Source organism: Macaca mulatta, chromosome 20 (assembly GCF_049350105.2).
Source record: "Macaca mulatta isolate MMU2019108-1 chromosome 20, T2T-MMU8v2.0, whole genome shotgun sequence".
In the NCBI taxonomy this organism is placed as follows: domain Eukaryota; kingdom Metazoa; phylum Chordata; class Mammalia; order Primates; family Cercopithecidae; genus Macaca; species Macaca mulatta.
In genome coordinates, this window is record NC_133425.1 from 65,456,432 (window position 1) to 65,475,039 (window position 18,608).

General features: G+C 45.6%; 2 protein-coding genes across 13 annotated transcripts in view; one reads left to right on the plus strand and one right to left on the minus strand.

The window, feature by feature from the left end:
• Window positions 1-18,608, plus strand: part of WWP2 (WW domain containing E3 ubiquitin protein ligase 2) — a 184,180-nt gene that overhangs the window by 72,995 nt on the left and 92,577 nt on the right. For 10 of the 11 annotated variants that reach the window (XR_013410879.1, XR_013410880.1, NM_001267601.2 and 7 more), the window contains 2 exon segments: window positions 6,269-6,406; window positions 8,182-8,278. Coding sequence is in view for 5 of the 11 variants with exons in the window: in NM_001267601.2 (NP_001254530.1) it covers window positions 6,269-6,406; window positions 8,182-8,278 (235 nt within the window). In the remaining 6 variants the exon portion in view is untranslated. 11 annotated transcript variants of the gene reach the window in all.
• On the minus strand, window positions 10,822-11,809 carry LOC100426255 (protein-L-isoaspartate(D-aspartate) O-methyltransferase). 2 transcript variants are annotated; one of them, XM_077984561.1, is made up of 2 exons: window positions 11,620-11,809; window positions 10,822-11,514 (listed from the first exon to the last, which is right to left on the minus strand). In XM_077984561.1, the coding sequence occupies exons 1-2, from the start codon at window positions 11,672-11,674 to the stop codon at window positions 10,991-10,993; spliced, it is 579 nt and encodes a 192-aa protein (XP_077840687.1). In that variant the 5' UTR covers window positions 11,675-11,809; the 3' UTR covers window positions 10,822-10,990. The 2 variants fall into 2 exon arrangements, with proteins under 2 accessions (XP_077840687.1, XP_014981992.3); XM_015126506.3 differs by having other exon boundaries at window positions 10,822-11,809.

Genomic DNA, 18,608 nt, shown 5'->3' on the forward strand with positions numbered 1-18,608 from the left:
ACCTTGCCCCAAGGCCTGACTTGGAGGCTCTGGCTACCTCTTGCCCTCATCTGCTCCTCTCTTCCCTCACTCCACTCCAGCTGCCCTGGCCTCCCTGCCATTCCCCAGACATGCTAGGCATGCTCTCATCTAGCACCTCTGGGCTTGCTTTTCCCTCTGCCTAGAATATTCTTCCTCCAGATACCCACGTGGCTTCCCCTATCCTTTACTCTTTGCTCAATTGTCACCTTCCCAGGGAGGTTTTTCTTCTCTACCCCACATCCTCTCCCAGCTTAGCATTCTTCATCCCCCTTCTTTTATTTTTTCCTATTGCACCTGCCACCACCTTCTTTTTAAATTTTTTTTATTTCATTAAAAATTTTTTTTTTTAGTTTTTTTTTTTTTTTTTTTTTTGAGACGGAGTTTTGCTCTTGTTGCCCAGGCTGTAGTGAATGGCACAATCTCGGCTCACCACAACCTCTGCTTCCCGGGTTCAAGCGATTCTCCTGCCTCAGCCTCCCGAGTAGTTGGGATTACAGGTGCCCGCCACCACACCCAGCTCATTTTTCTGTACTTTTAGTAGAGATGGGGTTTCACCATGTTGGCCAGGCTGGTCTCAAACTCCTGACCTCAAATGATCCGCCTGCCTCGGCCTCCCAAAGTCCTGGGATTACAGGCATGAGCCATGGCGCCCAGCCTGCACTTGCCACCTTCTAACAGATTATGCAATTTACTTTTTTTTTTTTTAAAGAAGAAAAGAAAAGACATTGCTTATTGTCTGTTTCTTCCAAGTAGAATGTAAATGCTTTTTGCCTATCTTGTTCCTGTTGAATCACAGTAACTAAAATAGTAGGTACTCAAGGCACAGATGTGAACAGCACGAATGCAGATAGAACAGGGCCTGATGAGCTTGAGAGGAGCTGGTGAGCTTCCTATATGCTAAATCAGATTCCAGTTATGGAAATGGACTCACTAAACCTACTTTTTCATGGGTTTCTTGATTTTGAGCAATGCCTCTAAAGGCAGCAGGAAGACATACTGGAAGAGAAAGGGCCTCTGTAGAGCCGTCTGCACAGCTGTAGTGAAAACAGAGGGCCCCAGAGGTGAGGTGGCTAAGACTGCTATTTATAACTAAGGTTCTAGTATATGTTTTCCAGCCACACTTACGCCTTCTAGCCTCCCCTGTATGCACGAATCTGTCACTCAATTAGCTAACGGTTTCTTTAGTCCCATTGTATATTATAGGGCTCCTCTGGCTCAATTTTTTAAAAAAGTGAATAATGAGGTGTTCTGTTCTCTGAAGTTTAATTTTTTAAATAACCTTGCCAATTAAAAAAAAAAAACCTTTCCCCAATGTTTAATTATGAAATTTGCAAACATACAGAAGAATTGAAAGAGTGATACAGTGAACACCCAAATGCCATCCACCTATTTCTGGCACTTGTTAACATTTTTTTTGCCAAATTTGTTTTGTCTATATGTTATTATAGTGTATGGCTGGGTGTATTTTTTTTCCTGAGCCGTTTGAAGGTAAATTGCAGATATCGTGACACTTTACTCCCCAAAACTTCACCCTATTCTTCTAAAAAGTCACTTGAAAATAAATGCGTGTATCATTCTCATCTACTCTTGCATCTCCCAGGAATGAGACATTCTCATATAAAACCAAAGTGAATTTTTTTTTTTTTTTTTTGAGACGGAGTCTTGCTCTGTTGCCCAGGCTGGAGTACAGTGGTGTGATCTCGGCTCACTGCAAGCTCTGCCTCCTGGGTTCACGCCATTCTCCCGCCTCAGCCTCCCAAGTAGCTGGGATTACAGGCGCCCGCCACCACGCCTGGCTAACTTTTTGAATTTTTGGTAGAGATGGGGTTTCACCGTATTAGCCAGGATGGTCTCGATCTCCTGACCTCGTGATCTGCCAGTCTCGGCCTCCCAAAGTGCTGGGATTACAGGCGTGAGCCACCACGCGCAGCCTTTTTTTTTATTTTTGAGACAGAGCCTTGCTCTGTTGCCCAGGCTGGAATGTAGTGGCACGATCCTGGCTCACTGCAACCTCCGCCTGCAGGGTTTAAGTGATTCTCCTGCCTCAGCCTCCCAAGTAGTTGGGATTACAGATGCGTGTCACCACGCCTGGCTAATTTTTGTATTTTTAGTAGAGATGGGGTTTCACCATGTTGGCCAGGCTGATTTCGAACTCCTGAGCTCAGGTGATCCACCCACCTCGGCCTCCCAAAGTGCTGGGATTACAGATGTGAGCCACTATGCCTGTCTGTAAAACCATAGTACTGCTATTAAACCTAAGAACTTTAACAATTATTTCAAACATCATCTAATATTCAGTCTGTATGCAAATTTCTCCACATATCCCAAGAATATAGCTTTTTCAAACCAAGGTTTAGTCAAAAATTCGTGCATGGCATTTGTTGGTTTTCTTTAAATCTAGAGGAGTCTCCATCCTGCCTCTTTTTTTTTTTCTTTAAATGAATTTAATGACATTGACTTTTTCAGGAGTCTGGGACAGTTGTCGTATCGATGTCCCACATTCTGGCGTCTGATTGCTTCCTCATGGTATCGTTTGACGTTTCTCCATCCCCCTCTTTCACATGAAGCCTGTGGCGTCAGGTTGCCTTGCTCTCGGTGACAGTAAATTAGATCACTTGGTTATCATGGTGATAGCCAGAGGTCTCAAATAGAACAGAGGAGGGTTATGTTCTCAAAAGTTTAGTTTAAAGAAAAAAGGCCCTCCCCCTCCCTATTGGCTATTTAAATTAAAATTAAATTTATTTTTTGAGACAGGGTCTCACTCTGTCACCCAGGCTGGAGTGCAGTGGCGCAGTCTTGGCTCCCTGCAGTGTCTGCCCCAACCCAGGCTCAAGCAATCCTCCCACCTCAGCCTCCCGGGTAGTGGGGACCGCAGGTACACCCCACCAGGCCTGGCTAATTTTTTGTATTTTTAATAGAGACAGGGTCTCACCATGTTGCCCAGGATGGTCTCGAACTCCTGAGCTTAAGCGACCCACCCATCTCAGCCCATCTCAGCCTCCCAAAAGGCTGGGATTACAGGCATGATCCACCATGCCCAGTCCTATTTTATGTTTTTGAGACAGAGTCTCATTCTGGTTGCTTAGGTTGGAGTACAGTGGCGTGATTTTGGCTCACTGCAGCCTCGACCTCCTGTGCTCAGGTGATTCTCCCACCTCAGCCTCCTCAGTATCTGGGCTACAGTAGCCTACCACCACATCCAGCTAATTTTTGGTATTTTTATTGGAGATGGGGTTTTGCCATCTTGCCCAGGCTGGTCTTGAACTCCTGGACTCAAGCAATCCACCCTCCTTGGCCTCCCAAAGTGCTGGGATTAACAGGCATGAGCCATTGAGCTTGGCTGGCTCCTTTTAATTAACTTTTTTGTAGTGACAAAGTCTCACTGTGTTACTCATGCTTGTCTTGAACTCCTGGCCTCAAGTGACCGTCCTACCTCAGCCTCCCAAAGTGCTGGGATTATAGGCATAAGCCGCCGCACCCAGCCCATTGACACTTTTTGAAGGCAAAGTGTGTCTCAATGTGTTGTATGGTGGCTTCTGAGCCTTCAAATATATAATGATTCCACTGGAGACAATGAGTAGATAAACTAGATAGAAGAGCTAACTTGGATCCTTGGGACGAGACCATGGAGAGGAAAATGCAGGCTATCTCTCTGGCTTCTGTCCAAGGCCATGGCACTGTGACTGTCACAGGGGTAGAAATGAGCAGCGAGAGGCCTTGGGTTCCTCCACTCTCCTGTTGAACATTATCAGTCCTCCAGGAAGGAGGCAAAAAAGTGTCCACACTCCATTTATGAAATGACGACCTTTGAGGTATCAGGACAGGAATCAAGGAGCCCTTCTGGAATGCTCATCCCTCAGCACACTTCCAACAGTGGTCTGTGTACTGGAGCCAGAAGGCTGGGCGCCTTTAGGAGATGACCTGAAAACAAGATAAAAAGACAGTTTGTCTGCGTGATGGGTCTGTGGCTTACCTTGGAAGATTCTGTGGTCACAGCCCAAAAAAGTCTCAGAAGGACCAGAAGGATCAAGAGAAGAATGACTAAAATGAATGAAGGCTACGGTGCAGTGGCTCACTCCTGTAATCCCAGCACTTTGGGAGGCCGAGGTGGGAGGATTGCTTGAGGCCAGGAGTTAGAGACCAGCCTGGGCAACATAGTGAACCACGTCTCTATAAAAAAAAATTAAAAAATAAAACAAAAAACAAATACGGTGAATGAGAAATTAGACCAAGAGGAATTAGGACTCTTCAGCCTAAAAACAGGAAAGTCAACAGGAAGATGATAAAAATGACAGCTTATTAGGAGCTCAGTAGGTGCCATTTACTTCTTTGCAAGAGTCCTCTGAAAAAGGTGCCATGATTTCCCCTGTTTTGCAAGTAGGGAGACCGATGCTCAGTTTAGGTCATTTGCTTCTTGCTGCACAGCTCTCAGGGACTGTGAATTAAACTCAGAGTGCTTGACCACACCCCCTCTTAACCCATGTGCTTAATATCCCTACTGCCAGAGACTTAGGCACTGGATCTTGGCATAATGGAGTAGGGAAACCCTCCTTGACTTAAAAAAAAAAAAGCCCACAATAATCAACATTTATGATCGCACAGTTTCAGGGGGCTAGATTTGGCAGCAGCTTAGCTGGGCAGCCTGGCCTGGGATCTCTCCCGAGGCTGCATTCAGGATGTGGACTAAGCTGTAGGGTTAGGCTCTGCTGGGGCTGGAGCAGGTGCTTCCCAAGTGGCCACTCCCAGGGATGACAAGTGGTGGCTGGGGGTTGAAAGGTCTCAGTTCCTTTCCATACTCCTTGGCTTTTGAAGGAACTCATTTCCTTTGGAAACTACAAGTGTTATTTTATAGAAACATTTAGTACTCACCAAGGCCCTTAGTGGAACTGGCTGAAAATAGCAGCAGACTCACTCAAAAAAGAGTTGGAGAGATCCATGGCAGGGAAGAGAGATTAAGGGAAGGTAGAGCGCTTAGGAGAGCTTGAAAACCAAAGGGTAACTGGTTTCTATCTTATTATAATAGATCCTTGAATTGATCTAGAATTTTCTGCTAAGTTCTTAAAGGGTTGTATCTGTAGAGGGATTTAGAGCTGTCTTTTTTGCGGGGGTGGAGGAAAGGGGGGTTATCTGTAGAAAATGCTCAAATTTACCTTAGTGTGCTTATGGAGACATTTATACATACTCTACCTTGTTCTAGAAAACAGGTAAGATAGCTTATTATCGTGCAGTAGCAACTAAGAAATAAAACAAGGTGTTGGACTGGGTGGGGTGGGTGGGGAGGGAGGTTCAGATACGTGGCACTTGCCTGGTCTGGTTTTGTAAGGTGTGGTGTGGACAGACCCTGTGGAAATCCTCATAAAGGCTGATTCCCTTTTGGTAATTATTTAACAGCCCTGAACTAAAGGCCGTAACTCCTGGCTGGACTGAACTGAAGGGAACTGAAGTATTCAGTGTGGACTAAACACTTAACTAGACAGAAGCTATTCAGCACAGCCAAGTTCAGTAGCAGGGTGGAGGGGGTGTGTGCAGCAGTTTCTAGCCTGCCTAGGGCTTGGTGCTTCTGCCTCCAGTCAGTTTGTTCTGTTTTTTTTTGCTACAGTCACCCACAGGACTGAATCTACCTGGTATCCTTGGGGACAGGGTGCTCTGGGCTACTTCTCACCTCTCTCTCCTTCAGTCAGTGATGGGGCCGATTAGCCTGCATTGAAGTTTCATTGTTGTAACTTTTTTCCCTTATTTCAAGGCAATACATTTTCAGGATTGAAAATTTAAAAAAACAACAATATGTTTTAGCACAAATAAGAAAAGAATAAGCCCCTGCAATCCCTCTCCAGATGGAGATGTCTCCTGTTGACAGTTCCTTAGGGTCTCTTTGGTTTCTATGGGCAGGGGGATATTACTTGCAACTATTTCTTCATCTGTACACCATCAGTATCCCTGTGGTTTTCTCACAGTCCTGCAAGTGTAAACAAACTAATACATCAGTAATGTGGAAATTATGTTGCTGATCTGGTGATATGAAATGTTTAGAAAGAGTACACCTTCCCCTCCAACCTGATACAACAGTGATTTCATTAGACATATTCCTTCCCACTCTTTGTTCCATGCGACGAGGCAAAATTTGAAGATGCGGGGAAAGCATTCTCAGGGAAGCCAGCGAAGGTGAAATGGGAGCTTCTAATTTAGAGAATCTTAACTTGGGGTGCATTTGCTTTAGCCCATCCATGTTGCCTTTTGTACCCCACAGTGGAGAACACGCAGCTGACCCTGAACCTGCAGACGGAGAACAAAGGCAGTGTTGTCTCAGGCGGAGAGCTGACAATTTTCCTGGACGGGCCGACTGTTGATCTGGGAAGTGTGCCTAATGGCAGTGCTGTGACAGACGGTGAGTGCCGCCCTGCTCCTCAGGGCTGTGCCGGGACGGGGTGGGGCTGGGCAGGGGCCAGGAGGTGCTGAGAGCTTGGTTCTCTACTAGGCATCTTGGTTTGATTACCACTCAGCCTGGCCCATAGCTAGCCCCGACTCTTCTTAGCACCGTGGATCAATATCACGACATGAATTTTCAAGGGCCACTTTCTGATCAAGGGCCACAGTAAATGTCCAGTCTCTGTAAATTGTGTAATTGTTTGGTTTGATAGCAGAGAAAAACATCTTTCATCCCATGTGGACTTTGGAAAATGAAATATCTTTATCAAATGTGACTTTGGCCCATTTTCCTTCCCAATACAGTTACACTTTTTGGGGAGGTTGAGGGTGTTTTTATGAGGAGTTGGGAAGGGGACCCTGTGTTTTCCTAGAGATACACACTAGCAAAATACAGACAGAGCTGGGAATTTGGAGAGTGTCCCCTTCTCTGTCCCGAATATTGGTAGTTTGTTTCTTTTGATCTAGTCTGAAATTAGTCACCTTTGGATCTAGTAGGAAATTATTTCATGAATAATTCTGAGGTCTGAAATGGGTTGGGTTTCTCCATTAATTTTTCCCATTAAATGTTTTCTTAGATGTGATGTAATCATGGCACTTTCCAGGCACCAAGTAGGATTTCTGTAGCTTCAAAGGGGTGCAGTTTGAATTCCAATTCAAGGGCAGTTGGTTGGAATCTCAGTGGCTGGATGGGCCTTGACTGTGGAGAAAAATCCAACTGCACTGATCAGTGCTTGGGGTGCTTTGGTGCTTGGAGAAAAACATGCGTCATTCACTCGTTCAACACATATATACATAATTGTATCCCTGGTATGCACTAGGTCTTAGACCAGGTGCCAGCCGGATGGCAATGGGCCAAATTCACATGGTCTCCACTGCTTGAGGTTTACAGTCTACTTGATGAGGGCAGGGGAAGTTAGACATCAAATGAGTAAACACACAGGTAATTACATAGCTGTGATTGTGACAAAAGCTATCAGTGAAAACCACAGGGTGGCATGAGATTCCTGTACTTTGTTGGGGGAGATCTCATCTAAATTGAGGGATCAGGGACGGTTTCTCTGAGGAAGCTGAGACCTGGAGGACAAGGAGTTTAGACAGGCCATGGTGGGGGTGTGGGGTGAAGGGGTGGCTTGGCCTGTGATGGGAACAGAGGCAGTCAGTGTGGTTGGATTATTAGGAGCAAGAAGGAGAGAGAATGGAGGAGGTGAGGTCGGAGAAACAGGTCAACTCAGATCGTGCAGCCTTGAAGCCCTTGGTAGGGATTTTGAACCTCATCTTGAGAAACAGAAAGTTGTTGAAGGGTTTCTAGCAGAAGACTATGATGATCTGATTTGGCTTTGTAAAAGCTCTCTGGGTGTGTTATGGAGAAATGCCCCCGATTCCTGGCCCCTACTTTGCACGGTTAGCGTTTGTTCTCTATCTCATGTTTTTGAGGCTGAGATTCATTTAATGGATAAGGCAATTTGCTTGTAAGTGCCTTGGATGCTCTTGAATGTCTTGGAGAAGAGAAGCTGTTTCCAAGGTTTGAGCCCCACTGCTCCATGGCATGGATTGGATCCTGTGTGATCGTCCCTGTTCCTCTCCTTCTGGTGGCTGCAGCTTGCTGGATGTCCGTATCCTGTGGTGGTGGCAACTCTAACACGCAGAGGGAGTTCTGTTCCTAGCTGTCAAATCTCGAACATGAGTTGAGCTCCTCAATGCTTCTGTCTTTTCTTGTGATTGATTCCTTTCTAGGATCACAGCCACCTTCGAGAGACTCCAGTGGAACAGCGGTAGCTCCAGAGAACCGGCACCAGCTCCCCAGCACAAACTGCTTTGGTGGAAGATCCCGGTAAGACCCCCCTTGGCTATGAGAAAGAGCTGAGAAGATGCTTAGAGCTATTGAAAACATGTTGGGACATGGCGGGGAACATTTTATGGTAGAAACTGTTGGACATTTCCAGAGATCTTGTAACTGACTCAGTGGTGAAGGAGGCTAATAGAGGAGTCCAGAACTCAGGATCCTTTTTTTTTTTTTTTAAATTGAATTTAGATTTTTAATTTTTGTTTTTATTTTAGATTCAGGGGGTACATGAACAGGTTTGTTACATGGGTATATTACATGATGTTGAGGTTTGGGCTTCTAATGATCCCATTGCCCAGATAGTGAACATAGTACCTGATTGGTAGTTTTTCAATCCTTGCTCCTCTCTCCTTGTTCTTGGAGTCCCCAGTGTTTATTATTTATATCTTTGTGTTCATGTTTACCCAATGTTTAGCTCCCACTTATAAATGAGAACATGTGGTATTTGGTTTTCTGTTTCAGCATTAATTTGCTTAGGATAATGGCCTCCAGCCTCCGGCTATATTCATGTCGCTGCAAAGGACATGACGTGATTTCATTCTTTTGTTTTGTTTTTTGATATGGGGTCTTGCTCTGTTGCCCAGGCTGGAGTGCTGTGGCACCATCACGGCTCACGGCAGGCTTGACCTCCTGGGCTCAAGATGCAGACCCACCTCAGCATCCTAAGTAGCTGAGACCACAGGCATGTGCCACCACGCCTAGCTAATTTTTAAATTTTTCTAGAGATGGGATTTTACCATGTTGCCCAGGCTGGTCTCAAACTCCTGGACTCAACTGATTCTCCTGTCTTGGCCTCCCCAAGTGCTAAGGTTATAGGCATAAGCCACTGTGCTATAATCTAGCATAAGCTAAGATTATAGGCTTACTTTTTATTCATTTTTTATGGCTGTGAAAGAATTCAGGATTCTTAGAAGGGTCAGAGGCTCCTTGACGAAGACTGGGACTAGCTAAGTAGGTTATTGGATCAAAGGAACCGTCGAACAGGAAACTCGACTGCTCTTTTGTATGTCAGGTGCTGCTGCCACAGTTATTCTTCCAGGACACACATAGAAATGCTTAGAGCAATGGTTCTTTGTGAGATTTTCTGTCGTGCATTCTGCTTTAGGGGGTGGCCCAGGGTTCCCTTGGAGTGTTGGTTAAGACCTCCTACAGGCCGGGCGCGGTGGCTCAAGCCTGTAATCCCAGCACTTTGGGAGGCCGAGGCAGAAGGATCACGAGGTCAGGAGATTGAGACCATGCTGGCTAACACGGTGAAACCCCGTCTCTACTAAAAATACAAAAAATTAGCCGGACGTGGTGGCGGGCGCCTGTAGTCCCAGCTACTCGGGAGGCTGAGGCAGGAGAATGGCATGAACCCGGGAGGCGGAGCTTGCAGTGAGCAGAGATCATGCCACTGCACTCCAGCCTGGGCGACAGAGCGAGACTCCATCTCAAAAAAAAAAAAAAAAAAAAAAAAAAAGACCTCCTACACTTAGAGTCCAAATATTATACTTGTTATACATTTTACAAATGACATAATTTAATTTACCGAAATTCCCATTTTATACCTGTGTTAGTGGTGCAAACTCATTTCCATGGTAACTGAACATCTAGGCAGGAAAATAACTCTAAGTATAGAGAGACGAGGGAGAGGGTTGGCACCTTTGTTTATTGTTTATTGCATGTGCAAAATCACCAGATATTTAAAGGACATTTTGAGGAAAATAATCTTAAAAGTACAAACTACAAATATGTTTGTAAATCTTTATTACCTGCAGAGAGTAGGTAAGTAACTGGCAGTAAAAATCTTCCTAAATGAGGCCAGGCACAGTGGCTCATGCCTGTAATTCCAGCTCTTTTGGAAGATCAAGGTGGGAGGATCACTTGAGGCCAGGAGTTCCAAGACCAGCCTGGGCAACATAGGGAGACTCGGTCTCTATAAAAGATAGAAAAATGAGCTGGGCGTGGTAGTGTGTGCCTGTAGTCCCAGCTACTTGGGAGGCTGAGGTAGGAGGATTGCTTGAGCCCAAGAGTTTGAGGCTGCAGCTGCACTGAGCTAGCAACAAGGCACTACACTATAGCCTCGGTAACAGAGTGAGACTATGTTTGGTTAAAAAAAAAACCAAAAAACCAAAAAACTTCCCAAACAGATCCCAGGGAGGGGTAATAATGCTTTGAGAAATGGAATATGATTTTAGCCAATACCCGCAGCATCTTAAAAGATCCCTCTGAGGACAGCCGTCAGCTTCTCCTGATTTGATTGTTTTATGGGCTTATGAGGTTGCAGTGACTGGCAGGTGGCGGGAGCAAGACAAGATGTACATTCGGATCTTTTTTCCGTACCCTTATTAGAAGCAGAGATGCCATTTCCCCATTCTCTTTTTTCCAAGTCACTGTAAAGGCGTTGCCTCGCTCCCGAAGACCAGTCATGTTTTCTGTGTCTCCGTAGGTGACTTACAATAGTTGGGTCTCACGGGGTGACAAATGACAGTGTAATTGGCAAATCTTTTGTCAACAAAGCCATGATGGGCACCTGGAACTGGAGGAAACAGTTTCTTTTTTTTTTTTTTTTCATTTTTCACATTTTTAATGTAATGAATTTCTGATGTTATAATGGAGGAGCATAAAGGTGACAACCAAAACAGCTCTTGTAATCTAATGTCTTAAAATCCACACCCTTTCACCTTGCATGTGTGGAAGAAGAAAGAGCAGAAGATAAAATCACTTCCACCTGGACCACTGCTTTTCTTTATCTGTTAAAGGCACGTATATCACCCCCATCAGAGGCTTCATTTTGACGCTGCCATCTTGTAGCTTGTCATACTGCTCCAACATTTGGTTTCCACCTGCAGGACCAACTGGCAATATCAATCTTCCTCCAGGCTTTAACTGGTCTATTAGTGCCTGGGGTACAACGGGGGCTGCAGCTCCTACATGAATGGCGTCATAAGGGGCTTCTTCAGCATATCCCATTCTTCCATCCCCCACAACAAGCTGTACTCTCCCTGAAGACAGAAGTGTTGGATCGTCCTTCCTGACATTATTTATTGAGTCATCTACTAGCTCTTTAATGTGATCAATTCCTATGACTTTTCCAGTACATCCAACCATACGTGCAAAACATGCAGTAAGGATTCCACTTCCAGATCCTACATCAAGAGCTTTAGCTCCTTCATGCAACTGATCAAATAGAAGTTCTAGTGCATATGCATGCATGTGTGGAGCACTGATTGTTGCTTGGAAACCTATTGATTGTGGAGAATCCATGTAAGGGTTACATTTTGCATAGTGAGAGCGGTCTGTAGCTAGCATCACTTCAAATACTTTATCTGTCTTGATGATTCCGTTTTTGCGGAGATTGTGGATTAGCTCCGAGTGGCTGGCGCCGCCGGATTTCCAGGCCATCGCTGAGCACACTCGGAGCAGGTACAGAACCACCTTCAGCGCGGCGACGGTGCCCAGCAGTTTTCCCAAGAGTGAGACCACCTCCCACACCGTCACCGCCCCGCTCGCGTCCCCGCTGTAGCTGCCGCTGTTACTGCCGTCGCCGGAAACAGTTTCTTAAGCTAGAACAGCGGTGGGCGAGGAATACTTGAACATTTCACTCTTTAGAGAGGGAAGAATACTTGAGTGAAATCACTCTTTAGAGAGTGATGCCTTCTCAGCTTTGGTGCTAGTAACTGCATCTTAGTCTTTTAGCTGAGTTGGAAAATTTGTCTCAGACACACCCATATCACTTAATTTGGGGCTTAAAGTCAGATTCAGCTCTTAACAAGTTTGTATCTAAATTCTTGACCTATTTACTGGTCTCTGAATTCCTCCAGTTCATCGACCTTGCAATTCAGAGATCCTGTTAAAACTTATTTGTTGTCATTGGTGTTGAGAATGACACCAGGTCATTGGTGTCGCAGCAACCAGGCTGCAACAGGAAATCGGATTCATTTTGGCCCATCACACGTGGTAGACATTCAGTGCTAGTTAGATGGTGAGCAAGGTACCTTCCAGATAGTGTAAGCCGTATCGGAGTCCTCTGCAGTCTGTTAGCTGCTGCAGGCTTTTACTACGTGTAGCGTCTGAGTTTTCCCGGGCCTCTGCCATTTAGGTAAGTATTCATTCTGCACTCACGTGGAACCTGTTGCCATTCAGCAGGAAACACTTTTGCAAATATTACCCAAAGACTGTCTCTTTGCCTCCTTAAAGCCCCCTTTCCACTCTGCTGTTGCAGGTATGAAGGTCACTGTACACACGTGCTTATGATTGTAGGTGGTGGCCGAGTAGTCTGTTGGATAACGGTGTAGGGCTTTGGAATCAGGAGATAACAGATCAAATCCTGGCCTGTCATTTACTTGCTATGTGATTTTGGATAAGTCACAAAACCTCTCAGATGCCCATTTTTTTTTTTCAGGTGTAAAGTGGGGATATCACCTGCCTCACAGGGTTGTTGCAGGGTTATTGTGGGAATGAACTGAGATAAGGCATGTCAGTCAGAGGGCCTTACGCAACCAGAGCACTCGGTGGAAGTGGCAGTGGGTTTTCTTTGTGTCTGGAGACTGTCGTTTGTGCACACCTACCCCCCTCCCCGCTAAGCCTGGGAAGTGAGGCGTTACCGGTGCATTTACATCAAGGACTGTAGTTGAGAGGTGATGAATCAGACCTTTGGGATCAAGGGCAGTCCTTTGCTGTCCTTGCTTTCTGGGGGCAGAGAGAATGATGGGGCTTCTGCCTGCTGCCTCCCAGACTAAATATTTAGCTTTTGCTGTCTGAAGGGTAGGTTTTTCTTGGACTTGGGTGCTATTCACTGTGATCAAACAAAGGTGCTCTGACGTGCCCATGAAGGTGAAGACTGCAATGTCAAAGCAACCCTTTCCTCTCCTTTCCCCTGCTTGGTAAAGTGTAGAACTGGAACTGTGAAACGGTTTTGTCTGAGGGGTTCATTCCTCCAAGCTCATCCCACAGAGCACCATTTGCTTGCTAAGCAAGGTCTCACAGCTCCATTTCTTAGTAGGATCTTGCCTCCTCTTCAAGAATAATCAGATGAAGCCTGGGCACAGTGGCTCAAGCCTGTAATCTCAGCTCTTTTGGAGGCTGAGGCGGGCAGATCACTTGAGGTCAGGAGTTTGAGACCAGGCTGGCCAACATGGTGAAACCCTGTCTCTACTAAAAGTGCAAAAATTAGCTGGGCATGGTAGTGTGCACCTGTAATCCCAGCTACTCGGGAGGCTGAGGCAGGAGAATTGCCTGAACCTGGGAGGCGGAGCTCGCAGTGAGCCGAGATCGTGCCACTGCACTCCAGCCTGGGCGACAGAGTCAGACTCTGTCTTAAAAAAAAAAAAAAATTATCTGGTCTGGCACATGGAAGCCAACATGAGACTGCCACCAACAATTCATGTGGCATAAATTTGTTTGCCCACAGATTATGTTAATATGGAATCAGAGGTCTGATTGTGTAAAGAAAGAGTTTATATCATAAATTATCATATACTCCTATAATGGAATACTCTCTTATAGTAAAAATAGGTGAAAGATGGTTATATCCATATGGTAAAATCTTAGAAACATAATGTTGAATAAGAGAAGCAGGTCATAGAAAACAGTGTGTAGTATGATGTCATATGTAGAAAGATGAAAAATGCAAAGTCAAACAACACATGTTGTATGCGTACCTTCAGAGGCAGCAAAACTGTAAAAAATGGATGGGGCTGGGTGTGGTGGCTCATGCCTGTAATCCCAGCATTTTGGGAGGCCGAGGTGGGTGGGTCACTTGAGGTCAGGAATTCAAGATCAGCCTGGCCAACATGGCGAAACAACTTCTCTACTAAAAATATAAAAATTAGCTGGGCATGGTGGCGTGCACCTGTAATCCCAGCTATTTGGGAGGCTGAGGCAGGAGAATCACTTGAACCCGGGAGGTGGAGGTTGCAGTGAGCTGAGTTTGCACCACTGCACTCCAGCCTAAGTGACGGAGTGAGACTCTGCATCAAAAAAAAAAAAAAAAAAAAAAAAGGCCGGGCGCGGTGGCTCAAGCCTGTAATCCCAGCACTTTGGGAGGCCGAGATGGGTGGATCACGAGGTCAGGAGATCGAGACCATCCTGGCTAACACGGTGAAACCCCGTCTCTACTAAGAAATACAAAAAATAGCCGGGCGAGGTGGCAGCGCCTGTAGTCCCAGCTACTCGGGAGGCTGAGGCCGGAGAATGGAGTGAACCCGGGAGGCGGAGCTTGCAGTGAGCTGAGATCCGGCCACTGCACTCCAGCCTGGGCGACAGAGCGAGACTCCGTCTCAAAAAAAAAAAAAAAAAAAAAAAGGGAATAATGACCCCTGAGTTCAGGAGGTGGTTATCTCGGGAGGAGGAAGACAGGTATAATGAGGAAAGAGTACAAAGAAAGTTTCTAAGGTACTGGTCATGTTGTTACTTTGCCTAGGTGGTGGGTCCCAAGTGTTCATTATTTTATTCTTCTTCAAACCAAATATATATTTAGAGTCTTGCTCTGTCACCCAGGCTAGAGTGCAATGGCACACTCACAGCTCACTGCAGCCTCAAAATCCTAGGCTCCAGTGATCCTCTTGCTTTAGCCTGCCAAGTAGCTGGCACTACAGTTGTGTGCCAGGCTCCACACCTGCTGCCAGCCTCTATTTATTTATTTATTTATTTATTTATTTATTTATTTGAGATGGAGTCTTGCTCTGTCACCCAGGCTGGAGTGCTGTGGCACAATCTTGGCTCACTACAAATTCCACCTCCTGGGGTCAAGCAATTCTTCTGTCTCGGCCTCCTGAGTAGCTGGGGCTACAGGCACATGCCACCATGCCTGACTAATTTTTGCATTTTTAGTAGAGACAGGTTTCACCATATTGGTCAGGCTGGTCTCAAACCCCTGACCTCAGGTGATCCATGCACCTCGGCCTCTCAAAGTGTTGGGATTACAAGCGTGAGCCACTGTGCCTGGCCTTTTTATTTTTTTAATTTATTTTTCTTAGTTTTTTTATTTTTTTGAGATGGAGTTTCACTCTCGTTGCCCAGGCTGGAGTGCAATGGTGCGATCTCAGCTCACCGCAACTTCTGCCTCCCAGGTTCAAGCTATTCTCCTGCCTCAGCCTCTCGAGTAGCTGCCTGGCTAATTTTGTATTTTTAGTAGAGATGGGGTTTCTCCATGTTGGTCAGGCGGGTCTTGAACTCCTGACCTCAGGTGATCTGCCCGCCTCGGCCTCTTAAAGTGCTGGGATTACAGGCGTGATCCACCGTGCCCGGCCAGGCTCTTTTTAATACCACATTCTTGCAGGTTCCCAACAGAGAGAACTCACTCACCCCCGTGAGAGGACATTAATTTTTTCATGAGGGATCCACTCCCATGACCCAAACACTAGGTCTCACCTCCCAACTCTGCCACATTGGGAATCAAATTTCAACATGAATTTTGGTGGGGACAAGCTGCATCCAAACCATAGCAGGGAGTCAAGTTGGAATGAAGCCCACAGGACTGTCTGTGAGTGGAGCTGCTCCTCCTAGCACCTCACGATTTCCTCTGGCTTGAATATCTGGTGCTTCTGTCTAGAATCTCAGTAAAATTTCCATAGTCATACAGGGAAATGGAACAACAACAACAACAACAACAAAAAAAAAACGAGAAGAATGCATTTAATTTTCTTTTTGGTTCATAAAATTTTTCATTAATATGGATTAATGTAAAGGATCTTAGTAGAAGCTGTTGGCTGGGCACCATGGCTCAGCGCATGGACTGGGTTTAATCCCAGTACTTTGGGAGGCTGAGGCGGGTGGATCACCTGAGGTCGGGAGTTCGAGGCCAGCCTGACCAACATGGAGAAACCCTGTCTCTACTAAAAAAAAAAAAAAAAAAAAATACAAAATTAAACGGGCGTGGTGGTACCTGCCTGTAATCCCAGCTACTTGGGGGACTGAGGCAGGAGAATCACTTGAATCTAGGAGGCGGAGGTTGTGGTGAGCCCAGATCGCGCCATTGCACTCCAGCCTGGGCAACAAGAGCGAAGCTGCATCTCAAAAAAATAAAATAAAATAAAATAAAATAAAAAAGAAGCCGTCTACTATAGCTAGGTGCAATGGCTCATGCCTGTAATACCAGCACTTTGGGAAGCTGAGTTGGGAGGATTGCTTGAGCCCAGGAGTTTGAGGCTATAGTGAGCAAAGATGGAGCCCCTGCAATCCAGCCTGGGCAACGGAGCTAGATGCTGTCTCAAAAAAAAAAAGAAGCTATATTTAGAGGCTTGAACAATTTATTTTCCTTTCTTAACATGTATATGTATTTAAGCTATTTTGTTTAAGAGTGCATGTGAACGTGCATGAGATAGAGTGTGTGTATATGTGTGTTTGTGTGTGCGTGTAGGGCTGGGGACCTTGAATTTGCCGGTGGCCATCATCAGCTGTCAGTGGTGGCCAATGCTGGTCACAATCTGCATTTTAACATGTCCTTCCCAGTGATTTTTTTACATGGAAAAGTTTCAGAGCCTCTTAGATAGTTTTCTTTCTCCCTCCTGTACTCTTCTTTTTTGCCCTGCTTTGATGAAAACATATCAGATTTATTGGCTCCCTTGCCTTGGCATTAAAGTCCTCTGAAGATGTAAAAGATCTGTAATCTCGGAGACTTATAAAGCCTAACCGTCTCTGGTGAGCTCTAAATAGACCATCAACTGTGTCTGCAGACAGCCTATCCCAGAAAGGAAAGAAAAATAAACTCATGCCGGTGTGAGTCCACTGTGAACACTTCAGGAAGTCCTGGGAGGGCCGGGAGAATTGGGAAGCAGAGCTAGCAGGGAGGAGGGGTGGAGGGTGGATGGGATCTGAGCCTTGGGCACTAGGCCATTCTCACAGTCATTGTCGGCTGGCGGTTGCTACCCCTCCTTCCACTGAGGTGACTAAAGGCTGCTTGATTGGGAGCTGCAGTTATTTAGAGATGTTGCCCTGTCAGCAGGAAAGCCCTCTCATGTAATAGCTTATGCTTAAAATCTGGCTATTGCCTCATTTCTGTAGCTGGGGAAGACAATGGAGTAAATCTTGTTTATTTATTTATTATTTATTTATTTATTTATTTATTCATTCAATGATAATTAAGACATAGTCCATGCTCAAAGTCCCTGCTTATAGGCAGGGCTTTCTTCTGAGCAATTGGTAAATATGGAATAGTATTGAGACAGTGATCAGGCATCCCACTGCATTCTCCAAGCCAGACATTGAAAGGTAATCATGGCTGGGCATGGTGGCTGTGTGGGAAGCTGAGGCAGGAGGATTGCTTGAGACCAGGAGTTTGAGGCTGCAATGAGTTATGATCGTGCCACTGCACTCCAGCCTGGGCAACACAGGGAGACCCTGTCTCTTAAAAAAAAAAAATCATGGGCCGGGCGCGGTGGCTCAAGCCTGTAATCCCAGCACTTTGGGAGGCTGAGACGGGCGGATCATGAGGTCAGGAGATCGAGACCATCCTGGCTAACCCTGTGAAACCCCGTCTCTACTAAAAAGTACAAAAACCCAGCCAGGCGAGGTGGCGGGCGCCTGTAGTCCCAGCTACTCGGGAGGCTGAGGCAGGAGAATGGCGTAAACCCGGGAGGCGGAGCTTGTAGTGAGCTGAGATCTGGCCACTGCACTCCAGCCTGGGCGACAGAGCGAGAATCCGTCTCAAAAAAAAAAAAAAAAAAAAAAAATCATGGAGATTAATTACAAATTCATTTATACATTGGTTTATTAATTTTGCATCAATTAAAATGATACACGGTACCTTATCATACATTTATTTATTGAATAGGTATTTATTTGACATTTATTCTGTATGAGCCTAGAGAGATGTTTATAACGCCAGATGTGGTGTGCACCAGGAAACTGGTTATAAACTAGGAGTAAGGAAGACAAATCTCTGCTGTTGAAGGTAATATTCATTTGATATACATGAATGCAAGGCTCTGAGCTAGGTCGTGGTGATTAAAAGATGAAAAGTCAGGGTCCCTGACATCAGGGAGTGTCTCTAGTAGGAGACAGATGCATGGATGACACTTAGAGTCTAGTGTGATGGATCCATGGTGATGGTATATACACATGCAAGAAGAATGTAGTGGGACATTACCTAGATCTGCCCGGGGGATTTGGGGAAGACCTCCCACACTTGAACTGTATTTTGAAGGAGTTTGCCTGACCAACGAAGTGGGGGTCAGGGATGTCACTGCAAGCAGAGGGTACAGCATGAGTGAAGGCAAGGAGGAGTAAGATAACTTGACATATTTGAGGAAACAAAAGTCATTTAGTAATGTTGACGTGTAAGATATTAGGGATGATAACATAGAAAACTAGAGTTTGCAGGTCAAATCCAGCCTGC